Here is a 16,742-nt window from a genome sequence, read left to right as displayed (position 1 = left end):
CGCTAAAAGCGTCGCTCCCGTTGCGGCCATAACGCGACCTGCTGATTCGAGATTTACTTGCTGTGTAAAATTACTGGACCAACTGGTTCAACCATGATTTCCATTCAACAATAATAAATTAATTTTAAAATACCTCCATTGTATTCAGCTAACGTCAACCGGGTTTTCGAATGTTTAATAAAAATATATCACTGAAAATTGTGTACATTCTACGAATGACTGGTCATGATAGAAACTATGACAAAGATGATAGTAAATGAAGACAGTGGTAACGAAAAACAGCAGGGTCAGTTTAAAGAATATATTACATCATCGTGACGTTACGAACACGCGCCTTGCTGAAGAGACACGAACAAAGTCAACAACGACGACAATGACGACGATGATGATGACCAGGATGAGTCAGAGTCGAGATTGAGAATAGCGTCGAGGTTAACTGGCGAAGGAAGTCCGACTTGACCGGCATCGTTTGACCCTCGAGATTAGTCGATCGTCCGGCGGCAACGACCCATTGATCTGCGATCAATCGGATTCATTGACGCTATGTTCCAACCGTCGCCATTTTCGCGGCTGTCGAACCTCCGCTGCATTTCCCCTCCTATAAGAAATTGAATTTTTATTGCCACGGAGCAGTTAAGTGCATCCTGAAGGCTTGTCCAGAATTGAAACGATTGATTCGAACGATGTTTCATTTAATGCAGAAATTGTAAGACATTCTCACTATTTTTCGTTGAGGTAGAGAATTAGAACAATGGCAACACATTGATGAAGTCCCTCTAATTATATTTTTTTTTATTTCAGGTTAATCCTCAAGTACAAGTGGGCAAATAATTTTCACAAGTAAAGATTTCACCTAGAATCATGGAAAAAAAATCGCAGCTATAATTCTTCGTTTTCCCGCGCAAGGTAAATGGCCAACATTAAAGCAGCCGCAATACTAAACCCTCTTTGAGATGATACGTGGAATAGAATCAACGAACAAAGTCGTAAACGACGTTGAAAGGGGGTGAGGAACAAAGGGGAGGTGATTCGAGGCTCGCCCATGTTTGCCGAGCAATCAAGCCCAATCATTAACCCCTGGAAAGCATGGACGTATCGAACGTGTAGGCACACGTTATATGAATAAACTCTGGTACGCTTGTTCGTCGTTTCTATGTTGCGACGGCTCGTGGACAGGAAGTCCAGCTAATCAGGGGTAGTGAGTGGCAAACAGGGGCGCGGTTATGCCCGTCGGGGCTACCTAGTGTGTAGTACACCAGGGATTCGAGGACGAATCGTCGACGAAGACGGAAGAACCGCTCGTTTATCCACGAACGTATGTGCCCTATCCACCGTAACGATCGGCTAATTTAATTAGTCGTCAGTCTCTGATTAGTACGGTAAGAAAAGAGGGTGTTCTTTCACCTAGATAGGAGGCTTACTTTTGTCGTCCTATTAAACCATCCGAGTAATGACAGTTTAGGTAATTACACGGATGACTTCTAGGTCCGTTTGGATTTTTCAGATATTTCCTTTCCGTACAAGAATATTTTCAACGTAACTGAGGATCTTGCAACTGCATTTTGATCAATTTTAAGTAAATTAGAAAAGAATGCTTATAAAATTATTAGAAGAAATAGTAAAAAGTGGAACTGCATCGTTGCTGCAAGGTCCTCAATTTATCGGCGACGAATTCGCGTTTAACGATTAATTCTTTCTCCGTTCCGCAGCGAAAGAGAAAAACGATCGTTCCCCGAAAACGTAAGGTCGTGTGCGCGATAAATAATACCGGCGTTTCATAACCGTTGCTTCCGTTGAGCAAATGGAAGGGCACGAGTTATTATCAGGAGGGATTCTTTTCTCTTTCTCCTGGTTTTTATTCAAAGGGGGAGGATGGAGGAAGGATGAAAAAGTGGCGTGTTAGGAACCGCGAAGGATAATAATAAGGCTGGTAATTCGCACTTTGACGAGCCCTTACGCAACCCACGACTTAACTTTTCGAGTTTTCTTCTTCATCGTCGGCTAGGATGTCTCCCCAGCGTGCTCGGGACCGTCAATTAAAAAGCGACCACCTGGACAAAGAGGGTCGAAACTGGCGTACTTTGTACTCCAAAGAAAAAGAAATATCGTGGCAGTGATTGAGAAACTTTTCAATTTGTACAGGTGTGCGGTAATTATCATTTTGATAATTAATCATCTATATTTTTTAATAATTAGAATGATCACACGGTCGGTTTCGTTCCCAAGCACAAGTTAATCATTTCAATACCCCTCTTTTTTTTCAATTCCAATTGAACAGACCCGCGAAAACAAAGTGGATTTGCAGAAACGCACGGGCAGGGACAACGAGTAATTTACGAATCTGGATGATTACTCGCGGGAAGAGAAAAGGGCGGGAGGAGGAGTACGTGTGAACCGCTGAAGCGTCGACGTAAAAACGGTCGCGTTCAGCTAATTTAAACGAAATTGTCGGAATAAACGGAACTGCATGCATCCCGTCGCTCCAGATGTTTCGTAAATGAATCCTGCCGCGGCAACTACTCTCTAGTCTACCATGCTATCGTGCCTTGACTGCTAATTACTTCGCTCGACTCGTAGCCAGGGAGCAGTAACGAGAAGGAAAAAAGAGACGGTCTCTTATGAAAATATTACGACCACTTTATCGTCTCGCTTTTCCCTATCCTCGTCTCGAGCTTCCCTATCAAATTCCAGTTACATACACCGATATCCTAACCCTGAGAAACGGAAGTCTAATTCTCTCAGTATACCGGAAGAAATAAACTCATCTTCCTTGTAGTTGGAAAAGAGGTTTACAAATCGAGAAAAATATTTTATTTTTTATTCTATCAAAAATACATCTTCCGGTTTCTCCAGCTGAACCAAGTAGACCATGAATACAGTTGCCATTTATTTTTTCTGTTGAAATTTCATTAAAAGCAACCACTCCGTGATATCTTGCCGCAGCAAGACGAATTAATTAAACGAGGGAGTGGATTCCTGGCTGACCGTGTGTCTACTGGCAGACGATGTAAAAACTCGAAATTAAATTCAGGGCATAGGTCACCGATGACCACCACGGTCCGCGCGTTAAGGTTGCGGTTTCCTTCGAGACACCGGAAAGGATTCATTCTCTCGTAAAGAACGGAACAGTTTTCCCTGTTGGAATTCACGAGGAACAGTTCCGTCTCGCGTATCCTTTGCTCCTGAGAACCAGTGTACCAGGCGATATCTTGGCGTGGCCGGGAACACAACGAGTGGACGGGGCTTAATTAAAACGAGGAACGAGCCGGTACGTTGCGTTATCATCGGCCACCGCATCGTATAACGCCGTGTTTCCATAATTCGCCCGAAAACCCAACCAGACACGGTGGTCAGCAACGGTGGTCGGCTACCGTTAGTGGACCATGGATCCCAACCACGGTTATTAACTGACCAGGATGAACGAGACACCGGGGACCCGGACCGACCTGGTGAACACAAACTGTCGGGTATAGACGAGCGACCCCGTGGAAATTCTGTTGGTGAAAGGATTCATGAAACGAAACGAGCTTTCGCGCCGTTTCTAGAGAGAGGTGCAGTATCACCGCGACTGCAAAGTTATTTATTCAGAAGGTAACTCGGTACAGTAGACGTTCGTTAATTCATCGTTAGAATGTCACGGGGAATTATCCAAAAATTGACTTCGCTTTCAGTCAAACAAAACTGCATCACTTTAAAGAGAAGGGAGCGGAATGAAATCAATGATCATTCGAAAGGACTTGAAATTGTATTGCAGATGATCGCGACCCCTCATCAGGTCGTACAAAAGTATAGAATAAAAAAAGAGAAGCAAGGAGAGGTAGACGGAGAGGGGAGAGCAGTTGAGAGAAACCACCCCGAGCAAAGTCAACCGAGGATCTATCGTTCTCCAGGGAGTAACCGGATCGTGCAGGTCGGAGATAGAGAACGACTAAAAAAAAAAAAAAAAAGAAAGAAAGAAAAGCAGAGGAAAAGAGAAACATAGAAAGGAGAAAGAGCAGTGGAATTGAATCGAATTGGACCAACGGCGGTGGCGTGTTCGCAGGCAGTTCGTCCAAGGATATTTGTACCGCATACGTACAGGACCTTCGGAGACTTTGTTGTTGGGCGTAACGAGAAGGAAGGACGAGGATATAAAGCAGTGAGAGCTGGCCGAGGCACGTGGTGCATGCGAGTTAGTATTAAGCCCACGTGGAAAGTCACGCTCGTCCCGAGAGACATGGAACCTGAAGATGGGTGCGACCGGTCCCTAGAGTTACTCCGCGCACATCCATTCGCTAATTGTTTAAAATCTGATCGTACTGACACGGTGGCAGGATTAATTAACTAGTGACGCAACTACTTGTCCATGGATGTGTGATTTACTCGTGGTCATCGATCGTGGCTGACACAGTTTCTCTCGCGCTTAATTAACCCTTGCAAATTAAGTATCAATGGCAATGCTGAACGATGCTACTGTGTCTCATTGTCAGACAGAATTGTAGTATTCGATGCAAGAAGGACCTCGTGGAATCTAATTAAACATTCTACTAAAAAAAAAAAAAAGAGTTCAAGCAACCTGAGGCCCTTCTTGCAAATTCTTTTCTCTACCAGTATCATTGTCGTGGAATGTCATCAACAGCTCGTTGAAAGCGGTAACCGCGGAAAGATCCATCCGGCGAGGCGATAGCGGTTAAGGAAAGTAAGCTCGAGATTTGCGCGAAGCGTGAATGGAAGAGGGCGTGGGAAACTGCGAACGCGGATAGTGTGGTGACTTGCGACCGGTCCGGTAATTGTCGTAATTGTGCCGAGTGATTCACACATCAGGATCGGCGGGGCCAGTCCGCCCGTGGTTGCGTGCCCGCCGCGACGACTCGCACGATATTTCGCGCACGCACACGCTCGCAAACATACCGAGCGCGAGCGCATCTGCGCGGGATTTCGGAAACAATTGCCGACAATTCTCGCCACTTGACTCGCGGCCAGCGATTGACGTGAGAATCCGCTTAGAACGGCCGTACAAACTCCGCTGCGGAGAGTATGAGGTCATCTTCATTAAATCGTTCTCCGCTTAATGACTGATCTAATTTTTTACTCTCCTCCCGGAGCGGCGACCACTACCGACCACGACGCACGAGACCCGACCATGCTTACCTTTTTTTTTGCGCTTAGATCTTCGAGGAAGAGAGAGTGGTGCCCGTTCCTCACTTCCCACGTTCTTGTCGCTTAGAAACATGCTGGCCAGTTACTTTTAATTACTGTATTTAGTAATTATGATATCACGTGGTTGTTATTCTCACTGGAGGATGAGGCTTAGGTACATCCTGGACTGGTCATTACCGAGATCATTTTATCTATCAAATTTGAAAATAAAGTCAGCAAAGGGTAATGCGATACCCTGGCCACGAATAGAGCTACCGATTGTTAACACTTTTACATTCTATGTGGTGAACGCGGGAAAAACATATGTTAGAATTAACGAGGTGGCCATGTATTCGCGGTGGGAGGTTCATTTGCCGCAATATCGATAGTTCCAGGTATGCCAGAGCCGCATACCTGGTATACATACCTGGTATTGCGGTACGCCAACGTTAAAATACACGCATGGTATACGGGTCGGTGTGGTTCCAGCGAGGATGGCTCGTAAGAGGGTTGATAAGGCTATCGCGCGCATCGCCCCGCGCGTTTAGCATACATTTGAATAATGGGCAGGCCGGTAATCCTTTAAACCGTTGGGCCCTCATCCCGTAACTAGGTATCCTTTCATCTCTGAAGCTCGGAGCTCGTCCGAGGCTAACCGTCCTCCTTCTCCGACCCATCCCCCTCGCGTTCAGAAGCTTCCCTCCAGGGCTGACTGGCGGGGTTCGTCCTCTATTTCTCTCTTTCTCCTCGGTCGGCGTTTAAAGATATTTCGTTAAAATAACAGTCTCGGCTCGACTGTGAGTGTTAGCCTCTCTTACCCCTCTGGCTACCCTTATACGACCGGATGGCCGTGGCAAAAAGGGGGTGGCATTTGCAATGCAGAGGTTAAATGGCTCCGGGGGTCGGTCCAGGGCGGAAACGGGGGTGGAACGTTAGAGAGGGAAGATAGTAGCACGCAGCCACTGCACAGACTCGATTGGTTTTTTACTTGCCTCTCGAGCTCTGCTTCCCTCCTCTACCTACTATTTCGACCCTCTTGTTTTCTCTTCTCCTTTAACTTCTCCATCGACTTCCTTCCACCATCTAACGCGTCCTCTCTTTTCCAGTTTCATCGGGTCAGCCTTTTCGCGAGCGAATCGCGACTCAGGAGGAAGCAAGGAAAAGAAAGCAGGGAAAGAGAGAGGATATTACCTGGGGAACAGAGGGGGCTACAGGAGGTGGGCGAGATTAAACATTTATTTAAATGGCAACCCGCTTTGCTGCGCGACCAGCACGCACACCCTCAAGTATGTACACGCATTTAATATATGTTCTCTCATTTCTATACGTGTACGTGTCTTCGCACGCTCAACGTAGAAAAATACGAAGAGAATCGTGCAGGTGGACGATCGGTCGTGTATGCGGGCTGAACGTGGGTGTGGATATTACGACTACACGACGAGGAGGAAGGAGATTAGTCTGGTGGTTTTCAATCCCATTTTCATCGCGCTACTACCACCCTTTTCGCGGTGGAACGATATCGTTGAAGCTTCATCGAGCCACCGTGATCGTCCACCGGCACGCGCGCAAATGGTTCAGGAATAAATCAAAGGTGAACGTAGACAGTACCTTCCAATCTTCGTTGGGGGAGAAAAAGGTAACAGAACAATTCGTAATAATCTTTTGTAATATTTATTCTTTCTTTTTCTTCGTGTCTGATTGAATTTCGTTGGATGCACTTGGATTGGATGCAAGTTAGGATAGACGAAGGTCGGGTTAGGTTGCCTTCGATTGAGCTGAACAATCTCTGTCGACCTCGGTGAACTCCTGACAATTGATACTTGTACCGATACATTTGTCGAAGTGGGTCGGGCAATGACCAACGGACAGATATTTGGCATCTCGCAATCTCGATGATAACGTGCACCGACGTCCAAGTGGCAATCAATGGAAATGATTTCGATGACAATCGCATAGATCTTCATCGATCACATTATGATAACTAGTGCAACAGCACTTGTTCTAAAGATGCGGGAAGTGTATTTAAGCACGTTGAAACTGGATTTCTCCATTACTAATATAGGCTTTCGGATTAGGCCACTTTATGTTTGCGATGTTTCCTTTCTGCTCAGCAACTCTCGGCACGCTGGGTATTACCGCGCTATAATGGTAATTCGCGAAGCCACTTTGCGGCTCGCATCAGCATCCGTTTCCGTAGACTCAAGGTAGAAGTTCCTCGTTGACAGCTTGAAGCGGTGCCGAGCAAATCCAATCCATCCTTTCCCTTCCGAACTGTAGAATCCCATTAGATTCGACGGGTATCGCGAAATCAACCCCCGTCGACGCGAATCCAGCGAAAGAAATCAATCCACGTCCCGCAGGAACTGACATTTGACACCTTGCTGCACCGTGCCAGTGATTGGCTGATTATGATCTCGCTAATCCGGATCGCAGTCTGGTGGGCTTGGACCACCCTCGACGTGATTGCCCGGTTCTAAAGCAAATATATCCGACCACCCCTTGTCCTGGCTCTGCGACCCCAATTCTTCTCTGCACGCGTGCAACGCGTATTACACGCGATTCCACTGGGCATTCGTCCACGACACGAACGAAAATCCCAGCCGTTTCGACGGGGTGACGTTTGAAAAACTCGTTGATCATAGCGAACCGGCGTGCGTGCGCTTCTGTATCGCTGATAAGAGATTATGCTTCGCCTTATGGGGATACTAGATGTAAAAGAGTGAACAACTCATCAGCGAAACTACCTAGATAGACTGTATGCAATTTAATAACTTCTTCTTTCGTTTCATTTAGATTTTGTTATCCGCCAAGATCAATCGAGTGAATCAGATTCAAAGCGAAACGGAAACGGTAAAAAGGACATCGGTGGTCTAACATATGGCTGGCAAAATTGCCGACGGGGTGGCGGTAACAATATTTACAGAAGGCTCGGCTAACCCCCGGTGTTTTGTTAAGACTGCACACTGTACATCGCCGCAGCCCTGGGGGCAAGGGTGTCACTTTACCCCGATAATCCCCCCCGTAATACTCTTTAGCGATCCGAGTCGCAGAGTAATATTAAGTCCCTCACATCCAATTTCTATGGACTTACACCTTGTTCCCGGCGATTAGCATTTTGATTGCGACTTCCTCCGGAGTTGTCTTTCACTTTGCTTTGTTTCTTGCCTCTTGATGCTTCGCTTCCGCTCTAAATACCGAATACTCTTATCGTTACTTTATCTTCATTTATTTTTTAGAACGTTTTCCGTGTTATTTCGAGAAATCGGATGCAGGTTACTCGAACAACCGCGATCGATGCTGCTGTGTTAATATAAAACGGAATATAGAGCATTAAGCACGGGGTCAGAGAGGGTGAATCTCAAATTAGAAAGCGGAGAACGCAGGACGAATTAGCATCGCTTTCAAGTCGCTTTCTAATCTCGGTAACTGGACAAATTGGTATTGAATGACGAGTAACGAACGAATAGACGAACCGACCAACGATTCAAGTGGGTTTTGCGGGTACAAAGAAGGTTCACAGAGGGGAGGGATGTTGAACGACGTCTGACGTCGGTGACGACACGTGGCGCGGACCTACGCATGTTACACGGCCAATTTCAAATATCTGATCGATATCATGGCTACAAAATGATTTGTAATAAGTGACTAACCCTATCGAGACGGAATTTTATTCGGGTATCCGAAATTTTCGGGTTCTCGCTCGCTTATACTGATAATCCTTTCAGATCAACCCTTAACGACTAAAATTTCTCAACAAGATTAATTTGAAAACAAAAAATTAACAAATCTGCACATTTTCTTTTTTCATATATAAAATCTAAATTCGCAAAAATATTCTGAACACGAGCAAGGATAGTTACGACAGATTTCAGGTGGTAGACGGCTACCTTTTCCACGCCCATAGCTTTCGTAAACATAAATTCAGCATATATCCCGGTGCCAGGATTTATTACCCATGAATCGAACCGAAGGGGGCGGTTTACAATGGGCCAGCAAATTGCGGACCGTTTATATCGATGGAGACGTTACAGCGGCGGAGTTCGCCAGTGCGAACGAACAAGTGTGAAATCAGGTGCATCCATAATGCAAAGGGGTGGATCGACGTTTGGAAATTCACCCTGATGCGGTCGTATCGTGACCCCTTGCCACGCTGGGAATCAATTAGACACGCAACGGAACGCTACATTTATTTCTGGACGTGACGAAAGGCGGAACAGCGTGGAAAAATTGTCGTCTAATCACTTGGTGAAAAATCGTGTTTCGTAAATATTTTTCATCTGTTGAAATTTTTAGTTGAACGAAATAAATGTACAATAAGGCTGAAGGTCATGCCGATCGTAGAAAAGGTAGGGATGGTGATTCTAACTCGCTAAGAATTAAAGTGAATCGCTCGGGGGTGGCTAAGGGTCGTAGCCTCCAGCGATTATACTAATAGTCGGGGCGTAGACAAGCTGATAGGGTGAATAGGGGCACAGCTAAAGCTACTAATTGTTTTACACGGCGAAACTTCGTTTGGTTAATTTCTGTCCGTCTTAACGGGTTTATGCTATCGTGAAAAATCCATGAAAATTGAAACTCTGTCAATAGAATCTCAATACTTAATAATTTTAAATAAAAATTCTAACATCACCTGCCCGCATGAATTCGATATAAATTGTTTAAAAATCCTCGAAGGACACGAATAAAAATAACAATACATACATTTCACCACTGTTTGTATCCGAGCAATCTTTCTGGACATTCGATACGGTCGTACGGGAGCAAAAAGTGCCATGTATCCGAACGATCGTCCAGGAAGATGGTGCAGCATCGATGCGGAAGAAACTCGGCAACGTAAAGGCGAACAATGGCCTCCTTGCTGGCAGGTTGATCCCGCTTGAGTAATGTCGAAATCTGGGGCGTTCCTGGGAAAGGACACCTGACCTCTGCGTCCCTTTCGTCAGACACCACTGGACCCTCCTGAACGAGTCATTCCCACTTTCCTTGGTGAGTATCCAACTTTGTATTAATGACGACGATAACAATCTTCAAGTTGTAGCCAATACATTGTTACAGAAAGGTGTTCACCCCTTTTAATCTTCGAAAGCCTAATAGGCTCATTGTTAAGTTCAATGGTTTTCCATCAAAACGGATCAAGTCCTGGTTCCGGCAATAATCAATTAAGTTGTATATCTTGAAGAAAATGATAGGTCCTTTCAGGATATTGTGAAATCGTTCTAAAGTCATTCTTCTGTTTCGAGGAAAAAATTAAGTTTAGAGCCTACAAAATTATCACACATGCAAAGCACGTTTAATTTAATTAAAACTTAATTTAAGTTTCTCTCAGAGTTATTAGTCATTTGGAAATCATTCCAGCATCACTGTTCTGTTTTCAAAGGACGTAGAAGTTTCATCATGGAAGCGGTGGTACGGTTGGGTAAAAAGTAAAAAATATTGGAATTTCGACAGGACGTTGAAACGTTCGCTGTGGAGCAAACGGAAGCTGTTTGGGGATAGGCACGCGGTCGGGTAATGGAAAATGTGATAATTTAGTATGCACGGTGGAGTTTATTTGAATTTTATTGGCGGGCTCGCTGTCACGTGGGTCAACTCGTAGGAGTGGTGGCCGTGCCACAAGGGGGTCCCTCTTTCGCTTTATCGGATCTGGGGAGAGACGATGCTCCTCCCGTTTTCTCGTTTCCCCGAGGGGACACTTCCGTCCGACCAATATCGTTCTTCTCTCTCTCTGTCGTCCTCCTCCGTCCCTTTTTCCTATCTTTCGCCCTCTCCTGGGCCGCTTCCAATATCTTTCTAAGTTCTCCGAGCCGGCCATGAATAAACTATTCCCCGACTTTGAATATCTGAACGTTTCGCGCGGGAATGGGACCGCCATCGAGGGACCGACCGCAGAAAGGACGAGAGAGCATATCGATTGATCGACATGATACGTGGAAGGGGTTAAAACCATCGGTAGAGGGGTTCGATCGTCCAAGGTAGCGTTTTTCAATTTTTGGAAAATGATACGAGGGAGAAGAATGGCAGAAGACCGTCTTGGGAGAAGAACTTCCAATTCAGACACTGGCAAAACGTTCTTGGATATTTTATTTATTTGCATCCTTGTCAAGGAATCCATAAAGTATCTAATCTCCCTTATACAAATTGTTCTTGCCTTTCCAAACAGCTCGCATAACCATCCCGCCGATGGAGGTGGCAAGTGTTAATCAGAATCTCCAAGTTGATCCTTGTCTCCCCCGCTGATCACGGGACAATTAATTTTTCGTAGCGGTGACGGTGATGAAATCAAGCAGTCAGCATAATGAGTAGCGTTGTCTGGCGTGCAATTCATCGGATGTCGTAAAACGAGAGGTGTGCAGTGAGAGGGTAGGTGGAACAGGGGCGAGGAGAGAAGGGGGTCGGCGAAGGATGGCACAGGGTTATTAATATTCAGAACGAGGAACAGGAGTCGAGAGCAGTGCCGAGTGACAAATACCTCGCGCCCGTCCCAACCCCGGAACGGCTCAACTCTGTAATTAACGCTAATCTCCCGGCCGTTCCTCCGACACCGTACCACCCACTTCGTCTTCTCTCCCGCCTCTGTACTTACCCGAGCCAGAGGGTGGCCTTAAACAGCCTCTCGAGTCGACTCACGGACGAAGAGGGATCTATGATTCCTCTTGGCGACGAAGAAAAACTACTCGCTCCGTGAATCGAACAGCGTTTCTTTACTCTTTCTTACAAAAAAGAAAATGAACTAAGAGCGTTACTTTTGTTCATTATTTTGATCCTTTTTTTAAGGAAGAGTAGACAGCATCTGGGTGCTAAAAAAACATAAGTGGCAGCGGTTCCTGCATATTTCTGCAAACATTATTGTGCCACTGCTCGTTCATCAGGCATTTGCACACCATTTGAATTTACAAAACCGGGCTAAATTATCACCGGAGGGGTGGTATGAGTGGTTGGAATATTTTCACACAGACATTTTTCTTAAAAAAATTCATTTATTTAGATGTTATTTACATTGTTTAACCTTAGATTACAAAGTAAAGAATAGAGACGGATAAATGGAAGCGTCCCTGCGAGGTCAAAGGACGAAGATTCCTTCATCCACTTCCTGCGATATGCCGGTGGTTGCGCGCCTCGGTTAGCACTTGGTGGACTAAAATAGCGAGTCAGCCGACCGCGAATATCCTTGATTAAACGCAAAAAAGCTCCGAGACCTAGGGCTCCCCGCGTTGCGCTCTGGTATGGCGTGGCTGCGTTTTTTCGCCACCCTCCGCCATCACGGTGCTCGGGTTTGAGTGTGGAATTGGATTGGCCGTCTTTCCTTCTCCGCTTTTCTCGTTCCCCTTTCGCTTCTTTTCCCTCTTTCGACGAGAAAGAAACGCTGGAAGCTTCAAAGCTTCTCGGGGACTCGATTACAGCCAGCATGCGACATCAGAAATACGTAAGCACGTTCGTTCCCAGGTATTCTTTCCGGTTAAATTGTTGTACGATGTTCTAATCTCTTAGAGAAAAAGGAGAACACTGTTTTTACTGGTACCAAATTTCATTCAAAATATAATCCTTGATCTATTTAAGTAATTATGACCAGAGACGTCTATGGTACTCTTTAGGTTCTCCTAAAAAAGACATCCATTCCGCTTTTTTCATAACGTGAATGACTCGGCAAATTCAAAAGATTGCTTTAATAGAGGTGTTCTTTAAAAATACCCTTGAAAGACACTCAGTATTCTTGAATAGACCCTCTGGAAAATTGCAACACATGGTGTTAACAAAAGGATTGTCCTTTTGTAAAGCCATGATAATCGAGGGTAAGGCTGGTCGAAACAATGCGACAAACATCCTCCAAACGTGAGGCTTGAGTTTCGTAGGGGTGATGTCAGAACACGGTGATATATGGTTAAAGTAAGCACGGGAAATGGCACGTGCCCAACCATACAGTTCCAAAAGGATTAGGGACCTACTACATTCTGCATCACGTTATTTGGAAACGCTGTTGGATTCTTTTTGCCGCCGTTGACCCTGGCCTATCAATCAAACCTGGTCATATCTAGCACAGTTATAGAACCAATTTTTCTAATTGATTTCTTCCATTTCCTGAGGCGCCTGAGTGGTGGTCTTTGAGTTAAATGAATTTTAAAACTTTTACATTTTTGTACCTCAATTGCCTTGAGATTAGACAAAATTAGATCATGAACGTACCAAACAATTCTATTTTCTTAAAAATAGAATTATCATTGCACAATGACACACTGTAGTCTTCTAGCTGATTCTTTCTGAAGCATAAACACATGCCTGTCGCTGATAAAGTAAGTTTCTTCATTTCCAACAAGAGATGTTTGGTCGTTTCTCAGAAAATCGATTCTAAAAGCAGCACTCTCACTGCTCAGAGCGCAGGGCGACGATAGTAATGCTCCAATCAGAAATCACAACAATGCACAAAGGAACAGCTGTTTCTGACAACTGCAGTTCCAAAGGAAAGCAGTTGTAAGCTGGAAACGCTGCGTTGCTCTTGAAGCGTCGTTCATTCCTTACAAGTGTCAATGGCTCTCCTAAATTACAGACCGTTTGATTTCTTCGCTTTGTTTTTGATTGTAATTAATAATGTCGTCGAAGGTTATCGTGCCGTGGTCGTTATCCATGGTGTGCTCACTGGGAGCGATAGCATGGAACTTATCAGCAATAGAATTCAAGAAGTAAGTACCTCAAGTTCATTATCAAGGATGATGCAGATGTCGCACCTACTGGCGGGTAAACATGATACAATCAAATTTTTTGTTTTCTTCTTCTTTCTGCGTTTCCAACACGATACTTGATTGCAGATGCACCCTGGAACTGAGGTTTATAACACGCCAAGGTATGCAGGATGGAGTAGCCTGGAGCCAATGTGGCGACAAGTAGAGGAGATAGGAGTGGATGTCTTGTCCATAGGAGCTGCATTCCCTGAAGGAATACATCTAGTAGGCTATAGCCAAGGTGGTTTATTAGCTAGAGCCATATTGCAGAGATTTCCTAAGCATAATGTTAGGAATTTCATTTCATTGAGTTCCCCACAGGCTGGTCAATATGGAAGTAGGTGCTGCCATCTCAGCAGGAGAACAAAGGAACTGCTCATTCAAATGATTTTCTTTCTTTACAGCTCGTTTTCTGCATTTATTTTTCCCTGATCTGGTATGTGAAACTGCTTATGAACTTTTTTATTCCAAAGTTGGACAACACACAAGTATTGGGAATTATTGGAATGATCCACATCATCAGGTCGATATACTTTCTCTGGTATTCTTTCTTTGTTTGTTTGAAAAGCGATCGTGTTTAAGATTATGATGGTTTCTTTTGTTTAGAAATTATATTACAAGTACAGCAAGTTTCTTCCATATCTGAATAATGAAATAAATATGACAAGGAAATCGACAGACTTTAAGGAAGGTCTTACCAAACTGAAACGTATGGTATTGGTCGGAGGACCCGAGGATGGTGTTATCACTCCATGGCAAAGCAGTCATTTTGCGTATTACGATACTAACGAAACTGTAATAGAAATGCGTGATAGAGATATTTATAAGGACGATTTAATTGGATTGAAAACATTGGACAAGAGTGACAGGCTCACTCTCATCACGGTACCAAATGTCCCTCATTATGAATGGCACAGAAATGTATCTATAGTGGATGACTATTTATTGCCATATTTAGATTAATGTATTTTATTAGAAGTGACTGATGCCATATCAAAGGGATCTTAAATAAAACGAAGATTTCGGGAATCATGACAATTTGGGACTGAAATTTTGTATACTAAATAGGAGAAATCGTGTATATAAGATCATTTAGTAATAAGATACTTCTACACATTTTCATGTATCAATAAAAGTTTACTACCTCTTTCATTATAAAATTACGTATCAGAATTGCATTTGTAGTATGATTACATTTCAGTTTTATTCGTTGCCATATAGTTTAAGTTAACATTTTCTTATGGCTATGCTGCAGTAAATACAACTATAATAAGAATTATCACATATTTTGTCAGATTGATTGATACAAGTAATTAGAAACTTTTGTTGTGTGTAAAACGAGTAATGAGATCAAGAGCCCATTTAGGCTGATCTGCAGGAACCATGTGACCAGCATTTCTTACCATAACTTCAGTTAAGTTATCAACAGTTTTTGAATATCCAGCTAATTCATTTCCAACCCACCACTGTTTTCTAAGAGCTACTTTATATTTTTCAGCACCAGGCCATTTTAATTGTTGCAAATAACTCTCTGTCAGAGGGTAAGCAACAATAATATCAAGCTGCCCATTGTACAAGAGAACTCTATAATGCTGTGTAAGATCTGATACAAGGACTGCCACAGACTTCATAACATCAGCTTTTAGATGCATTTCTACTGTATTATCTTCAACATGGAATGAGCAATTACCAACATGTATTGCTTTCCTCACATCTGGCCTCTGAATCCATTCTGACATATAGTCAGAATCATTTGAGTCTTTGGTATGCAGGTAATTGAAGTAGTATTGAAATCCAGTCAAGTTTTTGAACAATGATGGATATCCAGTTAAGTCACTGTTAAGAAGGTCATCAAACACTTGGAAGGCTTCTTCATATTTCTCTTGTCTAATTAGACTTCTACCCTCTTCTTCATACTTATGGAACAAGTTTCTTCCATTTTCATCAATTAATCCCAACTGATACAAATAATCTCCATAGTGTAACTGATTTTCTGGATCAGTCAAACCATTCCCAATTGCCAAACCCTTCAAGTTTATCTTTGTCTGTGCTTTGATATTGAAATCTTTGATTGCATGAGACACTGCAGGTACATATTTCCCAGCATAAGATTCACCAGCAACATAGAAATCATTGTTCTGTAGTTCTGGGAACAGTTTAAAGAACTGTACCAATGCAGTATGAACATCCCTTCCCACATGAGTTTCATTGGTGGCATATCCTTTATCATTTTCAGTGAAACTGTATCCAGTACCCACAGGATTATCGATATAAATTATATTATGTGACTTGTTCCAAGAATATTTACGCATTGCAAGAGTTTTGTTTGCAGTTGCTATGAATGGACCATTTTCAATAAATAAACCAAACATGGATGTAGCACCTGGACCCCCTTGAAGCCATAACATTACAGGAGCAGTTTTCGGATTGTGCTATGTAAAATAAGATCCCATATTACTGCTCAATTATTTATTTTATTCAACTTACACGAAACATGATCGTCATTTCGAACAACGGGCCTTCTAAAAGTAACGTCGATAAAAAAAAAGACGGAAGTATTCGATTACTTACCACAGCTGGGAAAAACCAAAAGAACATGTTCGAATTGTAATATTTATTGACGGTTAGGTAACCGGCATAACTGCTGACATCGTCCATTTCTTTGTGCTGTACGACCGCGTTGTTACGAGCCTCTTCTATCCTGCCACTTTCGATAAGAGGCGTCAAGAATAGAGGCTTTCCCGTATCTTCATCGTCGGGAAAAGGATAACTTTTCAATTTAGGATAAACGTTTATGAATCCACTTGCGATTGAGATAAAAAAAGCGATCTGTAAGACGCACACGAGCCTCTTCATCGTGTTTCTCATTAAAACTAACGAGATCGAAACGTAATTGTCCCGATCAAACGC

At 43.6% G+C, this 16,742-nt stretch overlaps 2 protein-coding genes and 1 long non-coding RNA gene across 5 annotated transcripts; 2 read left to right on the top strand and 1 right to left on the bottom strand.

The window, feature by feature from the left end:
• Positions 1 to 515: 515 nt before the first annotated feature.
• Positions 516 to 6,409, top strand: LOC143305288 (uncharacterized). Its single transcript, XR_013062140.1, has 3 exons — positions 516 to 706; positions 802 to 906; positions 6,225 to 6,409. It is a non-coding gene; the product is annotated as an uncharacterized LOC143305288 (long non-coding RNA).
• Positions 6,410 to 12,893: 6,484 nt separating this feature from the next.
• On the top strand, positions 12,894 to 14,918 carry Ppt2 (palmitoyl-protein thioesterase 2). 3 transcript variants are annotated; one of them, XM_034322747.2, is made up of 5 exons: positions 12,894 to 13,793; positions 13,920 to 14,169; positions 14,237 to 14,355; positions 14,439 to 14,717; positions 14,791 to 14,918. In XM_034322747.2, exons 1-5 carry the CDS (start codon positions 13,641 to 13,643, stop codon positions 14,806 to 14,808), a joined length of 819 nt encoding a protein of 272 aa, XP_034178638.1. In that variant the 5' UTR covers positions 12,894 to 13,640; the 3' UTR covers positions 14,809 to 14,918. The 3 variants fall into 3 exon arrangements, with proteins under 3 accessions (XP_034178638.1, XP_034178637.1, XP_034178639.1); XM_034322746.2 differs by having other exon boundaries at positions 12,895 to 13,793; positions 14,439 to 14,809; XM_034322748.2 differs by having other exon boundaries at positions 13,709 to 13,848; positions 14,439 to 14,809.
• A 53-nt stretch (positions 14,919 to 14,971) lies between these two features.
• Positions 14,972 to 16,719, bottom strand: LOC117603508 (venom serine carboxypeptidase). The gene is made up of 2 exons (XM_034322744.2): positions 16,404 to 16,719; positions 14,972 to 16,264 (listed from the first exon to the last, which is right to left on the bottom strand). Exons 1-2 carry the CDS (start codon positions 16,698 to 16,700, stop codon positions 15,146 to 15,148), a joined length of 1,416 nt encoding a protein of 471 aa, XP_034178635.1. The 5' UTR covers positions 16,701 to 16,719; the 3' UTR covers positions 14,972 to 15,145.
• Positions 16,720 to 16,742: the final 23 nt, after the last annotated feature.

This window comes from Osmia lignaria, chromosome 4 (assembly GCF_051020975.1).
Source record: "Osmia lignaria lignaria isolate PbOS001 chromosome 4, iyOsmLign1, whole genome shotgun sequence".
NCBI classification, from domain to species: Eukaryota; Metazoa; Arthropoda; class Insecta; order Hymenoptera; family Megachilidae; genus Osmia; species Osmia lignaria.
This window is presented reverse-complemented; position numbering and strand designations above follow the sequence as displayed.

Excerpts from the sequence above, each read along its gene's own strand:
- Ppt2 (XM_034322746.2), top strand. The coding sequence starts at position 13,641 with ATGGCTCTCCTAAATTACAGACCGTTTGATTTCTTCGCTTTGTTTTTG. Across the intron at positions 13,794-13,919 it reads TCAGCAATAGAATTCAAGAA|ATGCACCCTGGAACTGAGGT; the intron begins GTAAGTACCTCA and ends ACTTGATTGCAG. Across the intron at positions 14,170-14,236 it reads ACAGGCTGGTCAATATGGAA|CTCGTTTTCTGCATTTATTT; the intron begins GTAGGTGCTGCC and ends CTTTCTTTACAG.
- LOC117603508 (XM_034322744.2), bottom strand. The coding sequence starts at position 16,700 with ATGAGAAACACGATGAAGAGGCTCGTGTGCGTCTTACAGATCGCTTTT. Across the intron at positions 16,265-16,403 it reads TTTGGTTTTTCCCAGCTGTG|CACAATCCGAAAACTGCTCC; the intron begins GTAAGTAATCGA and ends TATTTTACATAG.